An 18,537-nucleotide genomic window follows, 5' to 3' on the forward strand; every position below is an offset into this window, starting at 1 on the left:
ATTTAAAGAAAGTGAAACTTTATTTTAACTCAGTCAGTGCCGCAATTACCGGGCGCCTGTCTTTTACGTACGGTGTTTGCGACTTCATCACTTTGTGATTATACCACTTTGTGAATAATGCCATCATGATTGCAAAATATGTGTCTTCTTGCCTGGCTGGCTGTGCAGCACACATCCTCCGCCCCTTTCAGAAGTGGAACAAAAGACTTGGCAAACAGCCTCTCATAATGTCCGTCTCTGATTATTAAAAATCACAACAGCGCCCTCGAAGATGATTGGTGTATTATGACAACAAGATGCAGCTTTTGCAATATGAAGATTGATTATAACCTGTCAGTAAAAACCCGTTCAATTACTATACTGCATATCTACACTTTAGCATCATACAAAATACGCAAATGAGCATAAATGGCAAACAAGCTGGCTATCTACAAATGGCAACTGTCTCCAGCGAGTATCTCTGATACACATGTTAATTTAACGACTCGGAAATAGGTCATCTCTTTACACATCATTTAATACAAGTTATATATTCATTAATTTGAAAGACTAAGTTTATAGAGATTGAAGTATTTCTTAGATCTAAAGCAGACGTTATACATTTGTGCCTAACCCACGACATGAACAGTTACTTCAGACATTGTTTAAAAACAGGAATGAGCTTAGACAACTCTGAAAAATGTTTAATGACATCGATGTAGATATATCTGAGCACCTTCTTGTAGCTGACCGTTAGCTGCAAAAGACAGCCTTTGTCTATAAAAGTATTACACTCTACGTAGTTCTTCAAGTGCGTGTATACATCTTCCGGTGGCAGAAGGAAGTGTCTCAACAGTCCAGGTCTCGAACCAGATTCCAAAGGAAAATTTTCTAGAGAACAAATTTAACAAATAGCGACAACAATTATTTATAGGGAATTAAACATTGCATCCTACTTTAAAGAAATTAAAACCAATGAAAAACAAATTGTCACACTTATCTACCAATGTGAAATCATGCCGGGACCTCTGTTAACGCCTCTGAGCGTTAAAAAACATGATGACAATAAAACAAATTAACATGATTGGAAATAATTTTGGATAATTGGATCTTCATATTTTTCAAATTTCTCAAAAGTATTAGGTGCCCTATAGCTGAATGTTGCAATATTCAAATTACTCATAAAAACAAGTATGTAAATTGAAAAGAAAAGCAGATGAGCTTACATTTGCAGATTAAACTGACATCACTTCACCATCAAATTATCCCAAATTAGTTCCAATCGTGTTAATTGCATTTAGGCAATTCATGTATCATAATGAATGACAGCCGATGATTTGCAAAGCTTAACACAGTTTATCAAAATACGAAAGCTAACAAAATCATGTACAGGGGCATAATAAGTTTATTATGATAATGTAACATATGCACGAAAGTTAATATAGATATACATGCCTCGTCACTCGTCATGACGTCATCTAACTCTCCAGTTAGAGCTTTTGCGCTTGGACGGATCTGTAGAGGTCCATTCCAACACTTCTGCATCACTGAAAACCTGTTTTAATGCAAACAGATAATTTAGTGATAATTATAGAGTAGTGTACATAATTCTATGGATTGCCAATTGTTACACATTAGATACAAGCATCTCTTTCCTCCCGTTATCTACAAGGCCATATACGCCCTCTATCATCCCAGGTGTTGCTGTCTTTTGTCTACTTTAGTTTTGGTGGTATCGGGCAAGGGAAAATGACTAGTTGTCGTAGTAGGCAAGTCCACACTCAAAGCAATGGCGATGCACAGGATGAGGCTTATACTGTCGCAATTTGCTCGAATGCGATGATTGAGCACATTTTCTTCTCAACTTGTCCATGATGTGATGTATGTGAGAGCACGATATATACGACTTCATCCAAAATAAATGCTTCACGCAGAATGACATAAATCGGTAAAATATATCTTGACTTTGGTAAAGAAATTAATTATTCGTAAAGAAATGAATCCCAGGTTTTCTGGTGTGAATGTATTTCAAAGTCATTTGCAAACGATTGTTCCAGAAACCAACTTGAAGGAAAAGGAAATGAAGAGATGTGACAGATTGAATGCTTAAGGTTCAGTTCTCTGCAGTTTTGACGGCTGAAATATATCAAAGAGTAATTTGACCTGTATAATATAATAAAGTGAAGGGTGTACTTCTACGCGGAGTATGCCAAAAGGTATGATTACAAAATCAGTTTTCTCGTTGTCATAGTCACCCCTGAAAGTGAAGTGAGCCCTGCTTGAGTATCACCCCCAGTGATCGCGAGGAATGTGGCTTTATGTCTTCAGATCAGGACATGTGACTTCAACGATATGATAGCAGCAAACCGTAAACGATCACATGGAAGTAACAAACATATGCAGCGTACAGCGGACCTGGTCAATTAAGCCCAAATCATGCGGTCGCTCTTCTATTGTAAAAACAGAGGGAATAGCCCAAGGAGAACACAAGTTGATTGTGAACTTCTCTGTAAAGAGAGTGCATACCGTGTATGCCAAAACAATGATCGATTCCCGAATTTTAAATGCGAAAACAGAATAGGTAAACGTGTTAAAATAATTTGCCAGAATAGACGGTATTGATGGATGTATTTTGAACAACAAGTTATTAAAGGTATATTGTCACCTGTTCCGATTTTGCCACAGTTACCATGGAAAGAGAAAATCTAACCAATCACAGATTTTTAGCGGGTGGCCGCTTTTTAAAAACAGCAACCTCACATGGGCATTTTGAATACCAAGGAACTCCCCTTTGACCAAAATGGGCATATTTAAATTACAAGTGACTGTATACCTTTAAGTATGGGCCCTCCAACAATTTTGGAACAAGTTCATAGGATGCATCGCACAGTATATTTGAGAAAAAAGGTTCGGCAAAGGGAAACGGATAGATCACTGACAGTCAAAATGTTCTTAAATAACCTTCTTTGTTAGATTACTAATTAAACCTTTTCGCGTTTGTAAAAACGGTCATTATCAAAAGGCCACCGCAAATTATAGAATGTATCGATTCCACTGTTTACTTATCTCCATAAATTTATCATGGAATTTTACGTCAACAAACCAGTGTTTTCACAGTCACGTACCATTTCTCTGAGCAGGCCTCTGGTCTCCTCAGTCTTTCATAATGCCCGAGTATTTTTATGAATTCGTGTGGCGGTATGTTTCCGTATGGCGTAGCCCCTGCGAACAGTTATGACAAAACATGCATGAATAATCCAAAACAATATTCATTGGACAAATTTACCATATAATAATGAACAAGTATTACAGACATAGAAAGCGGCGTCCACGAACTCTGAGAACGAGTACCTGGAAAGACTTACCCAAGGTAGCGATTTCCCACATCAAGATACCAAAGGACCAACTGTAAAAGAGGCGTATATGTGGTTAGTGTTAAACACGTAGAAATGGGTAAGCCATAATACTAGCAAGAAAAGAAAATGTAGCATACGTAGAACGTGAAAGAAAATGTAACATATGTAAAACAAGTCGTATAATACACAACGAAAGCTATGCTTTGTACTCAGGCCGACCAGTACATGTCTGAAGTCATCACTGGATATAAAAATATTATGTTGTAGCAATAGCTTATGTTCAGAAAACAACTCTTATTTGAAGAAAAATGTCATTTTAAACTGATTAAAATCAGAAACACGAAGAGAATATTCATTTTTGATGGTCTTTGCTAAGATTTGTCGATTTGAGTTTAATAGGCGAATAATGCTATAGATTTGTCGATTTAAGTTTAATAGGCGAATAATGCTAAGATTTGTCGATTTGAGTTTAATAGGCGACCTTCTTCGTCTGAAGGAAGAAATTCTTCGTGTATCGTATAGTATCACTCAAATCATGTGACTCACATATCACTCTTGATTTTAAAGATCCCTCTTGTCAGGAATTCTGGAGGCATCCATTTTAATGGCAACGGTCCCTGGCGTTCGGACTGTGGAAGCAAACATTGTAAAACTATATTGTTTAGTGTTCTTAATGGTATTTCACATACAAAAGTCACGTATGCAAATATAAATTTCAGGACTGTTCTTGGCGTGCTTTTCCAGCCCGAAAAAATAAAGCCATTGCTACATATCACAACAACGTAATGTAGGACAAGATTTATTTAGCGTTTATGTTTTTAACATGCTATGAACTGAATTCTAGTTCAAGTTCATAGAATTCGAGGACCTTTTAAATTCACGTGTTCAAATATGTAAGCTAACGTCGCAACGACATCTAATTTTCAGTTTATGTGTTCGAATATATGAGCCAATGTCGCACCAACGTCTAATTTGTATATTGAACGAACTTTCCTAATTACTTGATCAAAGTTAATGTTATATATAATAGTGGTGACTAACATTTTGCATTTTCGCGTCAGGTAGTTTAAAATTTGCACATTTAATGGGCTATCACAGTGTGGCATATAAAGCTTGAATGACTTGACCAAAGGCAGTTATACTTGCTAAGTAAAGTGGGGATGCAATGACGGCAGTCAATCAGTTTAGTAATGTCATTTAAGCTAATTACATATTTGTATACTTGAAATGACGCTTGGAGATAATCTGTGGTGAATATTTTTCTTAATGTTGATCATAGCAATTTCAATCAAGCTGCAAACTGGGCTGTGAACAATTGCATGTTCATCATACACGTTTTCTTCTGGAGGGCACATAGAATGTGTTGATAAGCCAGACATTAAAGTTGCCGACTCATTTATTATAATCATTGATTAGAAAAACTAGAAAGTCTCTCTGGTCTTAGGAAACAATGTCTGTGGCAGCGGTCAAATGCCTTTCTGTTTACTTGAAAAAGGTCATTAACTGCTACCCTGTGTTCTGGCAATAGTGATCAGTCTCTGTCGAGACCAGCAACCTTTGGTATGTTTTGCTTACAAATAAGGGATATATCTTTCCTGAGACCGAAAAACTTTTCAAACTAATGATTAAATGAGTGGACGACTTTAATATTCGGCTTATCAACGCATTCTGTCTGAAGAAACGTGTGTGATGAACCTGCAATTGTTCACATTCAAGCTGAAAGACCTTCTGAAATAAATGCTTAAACACGGGATATCCGGTTGATGACAGATATAGTCTTTGTCAAAAGTTTATCAATTTTAGTCAGTGCCTAGTCATATAGTTCATCCAGGTGCACTAAATATTAGACTTCTAACTCTATTGGCTAGCCCAGAATTTTATATGCGCATAATTAATGAGGTACTGGACGAGGCGCCATAGGGTCGCCCTTCATATTTGGTATAACACTTGTGGTAAATGATTTATAGAATTAGGCATAATTGAAGTCAAATATCATCGAGGTCAAATGACATTTTTTTTAAATCATTTTTCCCATAGTTTTGCCTGTGTACCAAAAATCAGACCTCTAGATCTATTTGCTAGCCAATAATTGGATATGTACATAATAAATAAGGTACAGGATGTGTTGTTATAAGACCCCCTTCATAACGAATATGAAGGGTATAGCACTTTTGGTTACTGATTTATAGGCATATATGCATATTTGAGGTCAGAATATGATGTGAGGTCAAAGGTCAACAGCAACCCTGAAATTAAGGTGTGCAATTTTGTCCCATACCAGACATTGTTCGATTGACACTAGCCCTCTCAGACTCTTATATAGGTTAGAATGAGATATGGCCATAGCTTAGCTGCACAGGTAAAGGGCAGGTCAAATGTCATATTTTCTATCCTGGGTTGGTAACACTGCTGGTGGACAGAATTGTCCCCGAGGTTATCGTTCGCCCAGTTAAAGCGATGAAATTCGTTTCTTCGCTTCGATGTAGTGTGTATGTGCGATGTATGATAGTGAGCATGCGTGCGTGAGTGCTTCACGAACTCTACAACGTGTTGAGCGGTCTCAGTCGGAAAAATGTAACAACTTAGCCGGCTATTGAACCACTCTTTTTTGGGAGTGGAGATTTAGCCGACTGGTTCTGTCTCTGGCCTCTCAGCTAGGCGACTGATGCCGTATGTTGTGGGTTCGAATCCGATTAAAAACTATCCGTATATTCTGTATGATGGGGAATCTGATGGCGCCACACCCTGTACTTCATTAATTATGCGAATGTCTAATTCTGGGCTAGCCAATAGAGCTAGAGGTCTGATTGTGTGGTACACGCGGACAAATTTGGGAGGAAAGCTTTTTGACAAAATATCACGTGACCTCGATGACTTTTGACCTTATATAGGCATCCATTGCTATAAATCAATATCCACAAGTGCCTTACCCTTTACATTTGGTTGGATGAGGGGCCTTATGACGCAACATACTGTGCAAATACAGCTAGAGCTCTGATTTTTGGTACACAGGGCAGCTGTTTTTTGACAAAATGTCGTGACCTTGATAACCTTTGACGTTAAATATGCATACATGCCTATATCATTAACCTCAAGTGCTATACGGTATGGGACCTTATGGTGCCACATCCTGTGCCTCATTAATTATCTGCATATATAATTGTGGGCTAGCAAATAGGGCTAAAGGTCTTATTTTTTGTACATAGAGATAACTGCGGAAGGAAAGTTTTTGACAAAATGTCACGTGACCTAGATGATCTATGACCTCAAATATTCATATATGCCTATAAATCAGTAACTGAAAATGCTAATGTCTCCATATTTGATGGGATGAACCACCTAAAAGGCACTACATCCTGTACTTCATTAAATATGCGCATATCTAATTCTGGGATAACCGATAGAGTTAGAGGTCTAGTTTTAGGTAAACATGGATAAATTGGGTAATAAGTTTTCAGTCAATAGCCCTGAGAGACCAAGACAACCTTTGAGCTCGATTTCACAAATATGCTTATAAATCAGTAACCACAAGGGCTACACCCTTAAAATTTGATGGGATGAAGCATTATTCTGGCATCTTTTGCCAGTGTTTCCGAGTTTTTGGGCCCCGTAATTGACACCTGTATTTTAACACCCCATATTTCCCTATGCTTTGCCACCTTCCCACCAGTTCTGAACAGCTAATTTTGTTTGCTTACGTTGAAAGTAGTCCGGGTCCCATATCCACCGCCTGTGGAATATGGATTCGTCGTCGTCGTCGTATACTAATAGTGTGACGTCATACTATAGGGATAACAGGGTCTATGTATGTGATCACTGTAACCGTGATGTGATAAAGAGCAAATATCTCACCCATGGCACTTTGACATACTCTCCTGTATGGCATGCGAGTTCACGACTCAATCCAAAATCAGCCAACTTTGCAACGTAGTCCTCAGTAATCAATACATTCCGAGCTGCGACGTCTCTGTGGACTATCTGAAATGATAACATAAACTCGAAGTAATCCCAAAAATCCTGGTACCAACACCAACAAAATAATGAGTTATCAAAGTTATCTATGGAATGAATGAGCGATTCAGTTCTTACGAAAATAGATTGTTGATCGCGTGAAGTTACATGGTAAGCGTTCACACTCATCATCTTAATTCAGTGGTGTTGGAGAAGTCCGCAGTCTAATTTAAAAATAAAGCGTAACCCTGCATTCTACAGCAGAATTAGAGCGTAAGGCTAGCACACCGTGAGTTAATTCGAAGCTGCAAGATATTCAAATAAAAAAAAATATTAAAAACAAATATAAGCAAAACACCCCAACGCAGGCGGATATTTACACGATATTTGGGTACAATGCATGACGCTAGACGAGTGCTATTGCGATGTCAGAAGTGGCAGAATAGAGCATTTGGAAGTGACATTTAGCACACATCTGTATTTTGTTAATTAATACATCCGATTACTTTTGGTGGGAGTAGTTGTAATAATTAATGAGTATTTGCATAATTAATTATTTCAGCATATAAGGCGATATCTCAATAGCCTCTATATGATTTTAATAATATTTGATCACAGATGCATTATGGTAGTGGACACAACAGATTGGCATTTTGTGGACGTTGCTTGCATAATTTGGGTTATTTGCAATATTGCATAATTGTTTGTTCAGAAATCATACATTCTCAAAATGGTAGAATCATATATAATATTTTTCGGATTATAAACAAGCAACTACATGACAGATTTCAATATCATGAACAAGTTTTACATCAACAGTACTGCCCATTTGCGTATTTATGAAGTGTCCCAATCGAACATAGATATCTATGTATATTGACTATACTTAGTATAGTCTAGTATATAACATTACTGAAAGTAATTTTGCATATTCATATTAATTAAATACTAATTTGCAAATTTGATCAACTTTCAAAATTAGATACATCGCCAGACTTGCCCTCATCTTAGTTATGTACTGGTAATTCACGGAGCACTAACCGCTTTCTCGTCGAGGTACTGTAGAGCTAACGTGACGTCGCGTGTAAGCTTGACCAGTCTTCCCTCTTCGGTTTTTGACATGTTTTGCAGACTCAAACATTTAATGTAAGCAAACATGTCACCTCGAGATGCATACTCCAGCACCATATACTTCGTATCTTCAAATGTTACCAAAAGAAATCCACTGTAACGTGACTTTACTCAATAATGATTGTATTCCCAAAATGAAGTATAGATTATGCAGGTACAAAGTGTTCGTAGTTCAAATGGAATACAGAAAAAAGTAAATGGTGGAACTCAAATTAACAAACAAGCAAACAAGCTTACACCTATATAGTCTTGGAACATGGAGACATTATCAGTCGTTGTTAAACAAGAATTTAAAGGCAAACAACCATATTCTTAAAACACCAAAATACTTCCCATTCATTACCTTCTCTTTACTAGGTCTATCAGAAATCTACCACTGACAGACACCAAACTTCTAACACCATCAGAGGATTTGTAGTCACAAATCTCAAACTTTGTACACCTCAACCATACCTGGCATGTGAGGGGAGAAACATTATCTACCATGTTCACTCATGGATCAGGGGAGCAAAATAGATGTTTGGATATGCAGTGAAATAGTTATCAGGGCAATTGGTCGTGAGATGAAGAGCAGCTTATAGTATGTTTCTTACCTCTTCTGAGAATAATACCGTGTAGCTTTATTATGTTAGGGTGATTATCCAACGTCCTAAGGCGAAGAACTTCCTCACGAAAGTTGGTGTAGCTGATGTAATCATATGTACCTGCAAAAGTGAGCACAATATCTATCAATCTTGCCCCAGTTTTATTGTATTTCTGGTGACCAAATCAATACAAGTACTACATTCAAACGACAAAGTTATAGTTTATTGTCCTAACTTTAAGATTTATAGCATGACATAGCATCACAGAGACCCAATCCAAAATAATATATACAAGTAGCTGTATGGGTGCATGTCTATACTTACATGTAGTACCACGTATCTGTTGATACATGCATAATACGTACATATATATGATGTCACACAATACAGACACACCACACACTTAGATAGATAGATAGATAGATAGATAGATAGATAGATAGATAGATAGATAGACAGACAGACAGACAGACAGACAGACAGACAGACCAGACAGACAGACAGACAGAAAGACAGAAAGACATACATACATACATACATACATACATACATACATACATACATACATACATACATACATACATACATACATACATACATACATACATACATACATACATACATACATAAAGCACTTACTTTTAGTGACCATTTTAACCGCAACATCACAGGTATTCCCATCAATTTTCAATCCTGCCGGGAAAACTTGCGAGAATTCCCCTTGTCCAAGAATCCCCTTGTCAAAGTAGACGGTAACGTCAGCCGGGTCCAGCAGCAAATTCTTCGTTTGTTCCGAATTATCCTGAAGTGTTTTAAACAAAAACGTTTCTGAGCACTCCTGAGAGTAATTGATACAAACAAATATATACCAGTAATTATCGTTTAATAAACTAGCATTTGCCTTTAGTTGAGAGTAGTGTTTGAACTTATGAAGATGTATAATGCATTCACTGTTATCAGTACCGTTTCTTATTCGAATCCAACCCCTTAAGCCAAAAACGTTTTTCGCTCAGGAAATGGGGCAGATTACAATATTCAATAAAAGTTATTGATTTTAGTAATGTTATATATCAAACGATTGCATCCACTCAAGTGAATGGTTTGTAAGGGAAATGTAAATATCTTTCCCGAACTACAGCGATGCCCAAACTAACAACTTCAAAGAAGGGAAAGAGAACTCTGGAATGTAAAATTTGGAATATCAAATTTACTTTTGTCCTTTGAAATTTATCCCATTTCTTCAAGGAATATCACAAGACACGTACATTGAGTTTTTCTCGTTTTCGTTTTCTTCGTCAGGCATTATACGCACATTAAATAACATCGAATGACATTCCTAAAGAACGCCTCCGAGCAGAGTGTAATCTTGCAACCTAACCTAAGCCCTAATTTGCTATTTATGCGTTCCTCTTGCATTCCGTATTAATGTATGTGTTTATACACTTCACTGTCAGTACACAGTATATTTATATTACAGACGGATACCTTTATGATTTCATCGATTTCGTGCTCGTCAGTTAACTGGCGATATTGGCCAGTCGCTTTTCCGCGATATTTCCGGTAAGCAAGTACAATAATTGCTGCCATGATCAGGATAAACGCCACCAACGACACCATGACAACTGCAATGATCTTTGAATCAGAATTCAGTGATGAATCCGCGATCGCTGGAAATTCTGTGGTTTTAGAAAGATTAAAAACGATGGAAATGTTGCTACAATTTAATGTTAAGAAATGCAAGTATCTATAGCTACAATGAATACTCGTCGGAAGCGAGTGGTATTTAAGATTTATTAAATCTCATTTGGGACTGGCGTAGTATGCGCCGAACAAAGTGCCAAAACGAGGCAGACTTATTAGTTTCCAAAAAAATCGTCCACACAAATCCGTGTATACATAGTACAAATAAGTGAGCGCATGCCTATCGATAAATACATTCATGTAGATGTAAGGCGTGTCGACATATACTTACGTACATGTTACATAACACGATTGGAACTAATTTGGAATACTCGGATCTTCAAATTTTCCAAATTTCTCAAAAGTGTTACGTTCCCTATACCTTAAAATGTTGCATATATTACAAATTACTCATAAAAACAAGTGTATAACGTAAAAAAGAAAAGTAGATGACGTTATATTTGAAGAGTATCTCGACATTACCTCACCATCCAATTATCCCAAATTAGTTCCAGTCGTGTTCATAATATTGGCATGAAGATACACCTACATTCACACAAAACGCATGTGCTAGCTCTTTAAACTTAATAGTGCAGATGCATGTAGACTGACAAACAGTAAGGCCAGTAATTGATGAATTCTAATGTGTAATATGTGATGACAATAGGAAAATGTGTTACCTGAGGGCGTACAAGTACATCCTGTTACGTTGTCGCACTCGAAGGTCTCCCCGAGAGAGCAGCTGCATGTAACCTCACAGAACTGTCCACAGGTCTGGTCTAAACACTGACATTCACCGGTGATTGCGTCACAGCTCCCGTTGTTATGGCAGGAACAGTTGGATGCACACTTTTCACCATACTTCCCCTCCTCACAAACTGTAAAGTGAACAACAATTTCTGCGTGACATCATTTCTACCAGGAAAAGGTAGTTACCTAAAAATGTTGAATTCTCCCGGTTTGTCTGAACCTCATTGCAAATTAAGTCTCATTATCGTGAGGAAAGGACTCTCCGAAAGATGAACTTCTTACCTATGTCACATCTGTCGCCTCTCCAGCCCGGCAGACATTCACAGCCCTTGATGCGATCACAATTTCTACTATTATTACAGTTGCAAACCTTGTTACATTTCTCACCGAAGAGATTGTCGTTACATCCTGGAATTGACACATGGAAGTATACATATAAAAGACTTTCAAGACTCTGGTAATTGGCTGATTATCATCTACATGTCACAAACGAAGTGCTTTTGATAGTTGTTTACCCATTTCAATGACGTCTGTTGCTATTTCGAAGATGACCCTTCAGTAAGTATAGTTTTGATCAGATATTCTCTTTCCTTTATGGACATCTATCCTTGTTGCTAAACTGATATATTGCACAAGAATGAGCAAGCAGCGTTCCTTCCACTGCAAAAATAAACGTCAAATATTGGCTATAACAGTGTGTGTTTGCTTTAATATGTCATGGTTACTGAAGTCTCTTAGCCGTCTCTTTATAGACACAGACAAATAGAAAGACAGACTAGCAACGCGTATTGTTCAAGGTGTGAAGCGGTTACGTAACCCCTACATGTACGCCTCGTCTCAGGTTGCTCTAGACTCTTTTCCGGAGATAGCCGACCATGCACCCTTCGGTAGTTTGCGTATTTTCGCCAATTTTTAAGTGAAAGTATGTTCGGCAAAGTTCGTGTTGTTGTTGTCGTGTGGTGCTGAGTGGAATTGGCGTGCTGGCGAAAACAGGAAAGATTTGAGCTTCGGGGAGGTCAGTTTTACCATTTTAAAATCTTCTCTCACATTTTTATGAATACATAATGAGTGTGTTTGAACCAAATTTGAAAGTCTTTTATCGATACTGTCAGATTTTACTAATTGTTTTACGGTCAGTCATATCGTCTTTTACAAGTTCGTCACGGGAAGAAGTGTTTATGAAACTGCTGGCGTGTTAAGTCTTGATTGGCGTGAATCAGTGATTTCTGCCCTGAGAGCACACAAAGTAAGTATGGTTGCTACACGACTAGCAGCACGATGCCATCTCCTCCTACCTTTCGCATAACCACGTGCAATTATCAACCACGAATGAAGTCTCCAAAAAGGCTAACACCTGTGAAGCTCATTTTAATATGAAAAGGCCACAGTTTATCGAGACGACCATAAAACAAAAGGCGTGCCGCGTTGCTAGTCTGTCTTTCTTTTTGTCTGTGGTACAGACATGATGCACTTTCGGCCCCTAAGAGCCTGATGTGTAGTAAGGTAGAGCAGATACCAAAAGGGAATAACGAAGGTCTTTGGAACCAAAAGGCCAACAATTTCCTTGACGAAACACAGAATCTTACTGATGGCAGATACTGCCAATCAGGAAAACGAACGACCACTTCATGATACACAAACGATCAAACCGACCCCTTCCGCCGTTTATAGCTGATCACTCCCTGATACGTAAGGAAAGTACGACAATAATCTCCGGCAATAGTACTCTGTTTACCAAATCTGCTAGGAAAATATCCTGATGCGGTTAAAGTCTGCGCTGCAGTGGAAATGCAAAACCAATCGAGTACAAGTGCTGGGATAAATCTAACTGCCCTCTCCAAGGCGCCAATCGATCGAAGAGTGTTACTACACAAAGTTGTCTAGGCGCATAAGAGATCCAAAATCAAACATAGCTACTAGAATATTATGGTCTATCCTACCTTAGGTAGCTAGTCATTCAAAATATATAAGAGATGTAATCAACTAAAGGTTTACAAATCAAAAATGTTTTTCAAGCTTTCTCCATTAATCTTAAAATGATTGATTTTCAAAGTACTGTTGTCTGTCCCTTTCAGGGTTGTGCTTCTCTTCTCCATGCAAAGTAACATGGAATAGCCTGATTTTGAAAACTGCAACAATTATGTTGTGTAACTTCTACTTTGGACTACTGAGCATAGAGATAGTTACTGCCTTATATAGGCTAACCTACCAAGAATCTCTACCAGTGTACTGTCGTTGTAGGTCACGTTATATTCATCCCGCACCACGCAGTCATATGTTCCGGCAAGAAAATCTTGTGCTCCCATCTTTATTATGCAAGATTTTTGTGGGCTAGGAAAAAAATCGCATATATTATACCATTAGATTCCTTTGTTTCTTACTCAAGACAATGATACTAACTTCTCCTTGAAAAATCGTCGAACGTATATTGATAATTCCATTGAATGATCCGCGGTCTACGATCAACTACTGCAACTTAAAATTTAATAGTTTAAAGAATACGAGAACATGCAACCTGGGCAGTCTAGAAAACGTTTGATAAACAATCAAATAAATGAGCTGTACATATTAGATTGACGTTTTATGCTCTGACAGTGCATATGCTATCAGCGTTCATACATTATGTCATTAAAACTTCAACTGTAATATTTATGAGAGAAAGTAGAAAATGGACTTAATTAGGGATTACAGCGTTGTAGAGACAGCGAAGGCATTATCGTACTACAAATATATAAAAAACTTGTTTATGGTCATTGACATTGGGCAAAAGTGATGCAGTATGTTTTTGTTATTTATTCTGTTATTTTAAAACCGGTTAATGGAATGGTTTATTGTACTTTTGAATTGACTTAAAATACTCCCCCTTCCCCTAAGCACTTTAGGTCATGAATCAAAATAGTTCCTAAAATGTTGGATGTACTTAATGTGGCCTGTCAGCCATATTGTAAACACATGATTTACCCAGGTTGTTAGTGTTTTGTCTCGGTGTCCACAATGGAGGCGATTTGTGACTCATTCAACAAAAACAGGGTAATCTGAATTTTTTAGGAGTGGCAAATAAAAATCCCTTGAATCTGCATACATTTGCATGAATTTGCATATACTTTACAGTATTAGCATCGTGGAGATAGGAAGGAGGTGACATGTATGCAATACCTCCGCATAACCGTGGATTACTTAACCAATAGTCCCAAGTTCAAGGGTGAATGGTAAAACTATGAAACACTGTCCTTTACAATGTAGCCTGTTATATGAAAAACGTTCGATGAAATTTAAAACCCAATCCAAGTTTCCAAATGTCCTTTACTATATTAACACTGTTTTTGATTATCATTTTTCTAATATCTATACTCATTGAGATGTATTATTTTCCATATGTCGCAAGCTTGAATTCTTTTTGAAAGCCAACATAGAGTCCTCGACAGGAAATAAAATTGCTTGTATCTGAGTTTAAGCACTTGCTAAAATAGAGAAATAGATCCGTATAAAACTTGTTCATTTTTACTGAATATAACGAAACGGTAATTTTCATTCCGTAATCCCCCCAGTCCACCATCTTTGATCTCTCGATCTTAACTCGGTAGCCAAAAATATTGAAGTTGATATTTTCATAAGTTTACAGGACTCCTTTTGAAAACTTATTTGATCATGTTTGCAGCGGTACGAATACTTTGCCAAATAAGTATACAATAAATTAGGCAATGCCATTCTGGCCTGGCACTCCGTACAGTGTACATAGTAACGTAAATTAACTTTGAAGTAAATTTTGGCTAAGATCCGCTTGTAACCTACAGCCTAGACATCGTTTACGTATGTCCCTTAAGGCATTTGACCAATCATTGAAACGACAGCATTACAAGGAAAATAAACTTTCAGCTACATTTCTAGTAGTACTGATGTTGATTATTTCGTAAACCTTGAGCCATGAGGTCATAAATTAACTTGAAATACAGAATTTGAGGACCTGACGAGTTTACTTACTTTTGAAAAAACACTTTACTATAATAGGTGATAGACTTTGAATATTTTTTACATAGGAACACAAAATTTTGTTTGGCCAGCCCCAAAATTAAGTGAAATTCCGTCAATGGTAAACGGAAGGAGTGTGTATGTACCTCTGGACTGACGTATAGTTTTTTACAACTTTTCTACTGCCATTTCTACCACATTCCCTGTATACAGTCGATCGATGTTTGTATTTAACCTTGTGGCTGTGCAGTACTTTCTTAAAGGAGGGTACATATTACTTGGAGTGTTAGATCGAGTTATGTCATACACGGCATAACTCATGAAGGACGAGCGCGATAATAACCACAGAGTATCCTAAATTTGGTAACATTGCGTAAGCTCAGTTATGAGACCCCACTCCAAACCAGTGATGGCGCTCTCACTTCTCCCACTTTCCCGGAGCAACAATGCAACAGAAGTGAGATCGCCACCAATGTTTGGAGTGGTTTAGGAGACATCCTACACCATCTACTGAAACTCTTTTGCGACGTCATGGACAAATGCTGTCTGCTGAGCAATGGATTGTGGGAAAATTAGTATTTTTCGAAAGGTAAAAGGGAACTGCTGGTGAACTTTGACCTTTTGAACAGTTGAAGACACACAAAATAGAGTTGATGCGGGGGTTTGAAATGAAGCGCATGCTTACCAGATACATATCTATTTTTTTTCCTTGCCCGACTTACCTTTGTTTAATTGTGAAGAATCTGGGAGAAATCAACGAACCGTTATGAAACCACTCTATCGATGGTGGGAACCGAGGATTGAATTGGTAGAACACACAGTCTATTTTACTATATTGATTGATGTGGAACTGGTATATTGGCTTCTCAAACTTGATGAACCTGCTCTCTGAGAATAAATTGAATAAATGATAATAAGTGTGCATAATTTTGAATCATGTCTCTATTATCCTTGGCATTTCTGTTTATTTTTTTTTTTGTTCGTCTTTAACAGTTTTCTGTCAGTTATCCATCTGTTTTCATGTGCATTTGTAACAAATAAGATGTATTTCCTGGAGTCAACAATATCCAAAAGAAATTTACACAATCCATGGAAACAGTGCCTTATAAAATGTATCGAATTGTATCGACATTAATCAACACTAGTTAAAAGTGGGAAGTATCAAAATCGTTTACTTGGAATGTCACAGGCAGCACCTTTCCATTGGATCGGACATAAACACGCCCCAGTAAACGTATGACATGTTGCACCATTCTCACATATGCATTGTTTTTCACAAAGAGCGCCGTATTTCCCAATCGGACAACCTGAAGTCGAAAAGAGGAAGACAAAAATTTTTAAGTTGAAAATATTTAGTGCCAAGGTGTTACCTATATCATCGGTGTATGTTCATAGTATGCATTCACATATGTCTTCTATGTTGATGGATGAATGAATGTTGGTGTGTGTGTGAATATGTATGTATGTATGTATGTATGTATGTATGTATGTATGTATGTATATGTATGTATGTATGTGTGTATGTATGTATGTATGTATGTATATGTATGTATGTAAGACTGAAGGAAGGAAGGAAGGAAAGAAAAAAACCGAAACTTACCGATGGGTTTAGCACTGAAGGAAATGGTTTGTGCAACTTTTCTTACGTTCGGATTCGTCCCATGACAGCCTATCCAATGCCCTTTCTTGGCCAACGTTACTAATAAATTTAAGCCGCCTGTTAGCTGTATTTCCAAAAGAGGATGATCCGAGTGGTATTTTCTCAGTACACTTCTGTCGATGGCACTATTGTTGGGGAAGTCATCAAAATCCTGTTTTCAACACACAAGAATTTTCTAATTTAGCTTCACTTTTCCTGCATGTGTTGGTGCAACTTAACCGTAGGTGGTTCATATTTTCGTCTGATTGGCTTTGGTATCCAGTCAACAAAAAATGATATCATTCATAAATATTCCTTGTTTGAAGTTACAGAATTGCATTTCGTATTAAAGCGGCAATTTTCAATCCCACTTTTTCGCATTAGTGGAGTTCTCCTCCCAGTCAAACACCTTGCCAGTACGATGTTTGATTTCTATAACTTTTATTACACCAACTGATCTTAACCTTTTGTCACCTTTGGGTAATCCTGCAAACAGAGTTTATACAAGCGTGTGATTGACGGTCGGTTCAAATTGCCAACGGTAATTGATTTCCCACCACCAACGCTCGAATTTCCTTAAAAAATCGTATTCCAGTCGCATTAGAATTGGAATATAACCATAGAGTTCGATCGGAGCTTCGTGCTGACCGCTTGGCAGTCTGTCTGCGTTTTTGCGGCCGGAAAATACTAGAAAGTGGCATTTTCTGGAGCGTGTGCCCGCGTGTTGCCTGTTTAATGTCCACTTATAGCTTACACAATGAACGCCGCCATGGCTTCGCTCCCTTTTGAAGGGAGGCTCCGCCTTTAAAATAGGAGATGCAAGCCGTAAATATAAGTGCTGAACACGAAAATGAGGATACTAACATGGTAGGTGGTCCGGTATGTAGTTTAGATTAATGGGCTGATGCTGGGCCCATACATGCATGGGTATGTGGATGGATGGACATATAGATAGATGGATGGATAGATAGATAGATAGATAGATAGATAGATAGATAGATAGATAGATAGATAGATAGATAGATAGATAGATAGATAGATAGATAGATAGATAGATAGATAGCTGAAAAGAAGGATTGACCAACCTATTGATTAATACATTGTTGGAGAAGTGTGTGTATATATATATATATATATACATGGGCACATTGTATACATTTTGTGTATATATATATACACACACACACACATATATATATATATATATATATATATATATATATATATATATATATATATATATATATATATATATATATATATATAAGTTAAAGGCGCCCTTCTCAATCCCAGGTTCTCGCATTAGCAAATGTGTCAATAGCCCATTAACAGTTTGTCATTCTTTTGTTTTCCATTGAATATTTCATCAAGTAACTAATATTTATATTAGATAAATGTGATAATTGAGTGGGGGCTTTAACAACGAACACACCAGGAAGGTATAACGAAAGGTGTGTTCGTTGTTGACTTTTATCAAAGTTAATCTGGTGATAATCTG

General features: G+C 37.3%; 1 protein-coding gene across 1 annotated transcript in view; it reads right to left on the bottom strand.

Annotated features, from left to right (window-relative positions):
• Nucleotides 1–6: 6 nt before the first annotated feature.
• Nucleotides 7–18,537, bottom strand: part of LOC139138670 (uncharacterized) — a 38,760-nt gene continuing 20,229 nt past the window's right edge. The window contains exons 8-23 of the mRNA XM_070707157.1: nt 17,001–17,211; nt 16,576–16,707; nt 16,123–16,288; nt 13,641–13,762; nt 11,714–11,839; nt 11,362–11,559; nt 10,487–10,677; nt 9,641–9,803; nt 9,011–9,121; nt 8,328–8,485; nt 7,188–7,313; nt 3,882–3,964; nt 3,345–3,385; nt 3,105–3,201; nt 1,435–1,534; nt 7–870 (exon numbers count right to left, since the gene is read on the bottom strand). Of these exons, the coding sequence (XP_070563258.1) occupies nt 829–870; nt 1,435–1,534; nt 3,105–3,201; nt 3,345–3,385; nt 3,882–3,964; nt 7,188–7,313; nt 8,328–8,485; nt 9,011–9,121; nt 9,641–9,803; nt 10,487–10,677; nt 11,362–11,559; nt 11,714–11,839; nt 13,641–13,762; nt 16,123–16,288; nt 16,576–16,707; nt 17,001–17,211 (2,067 nt within the window). The 3' untranslated portion in view covers nt 7–828. The remainder of the gene's footprint in view (nt 871–1,434; nt 1,535–3,104; nt 3,202–3,344; nt 3,386–3,881; nt 3,965–7,187; nt 7,314–8,327; nt 8,486–9,010; nt 9,122–9,640; nt 9,804–10,486; nt 10,678–11,361; nt 11,560–11,713; nt 11,840–13,640; nt 13,763–16,122; nt 16,289–16,575; nt 16,708–17,000; nt 17,212–18,537) is intronic.

The sequence above is a fragment of the Ptychodera flava genome, chromosome 8 (genome assembly GCF_041260155.1).
Source record: "Ptychodera flava strain L36383 chromosome 8, AS_Pfla_20210202, whole genome shotgun sequence".
NCBI lineage: Eukaryota > Metazoa > Hemichordata > Enteropneusta > Ptychoderidae > Ptychodera > Ptychodera flava.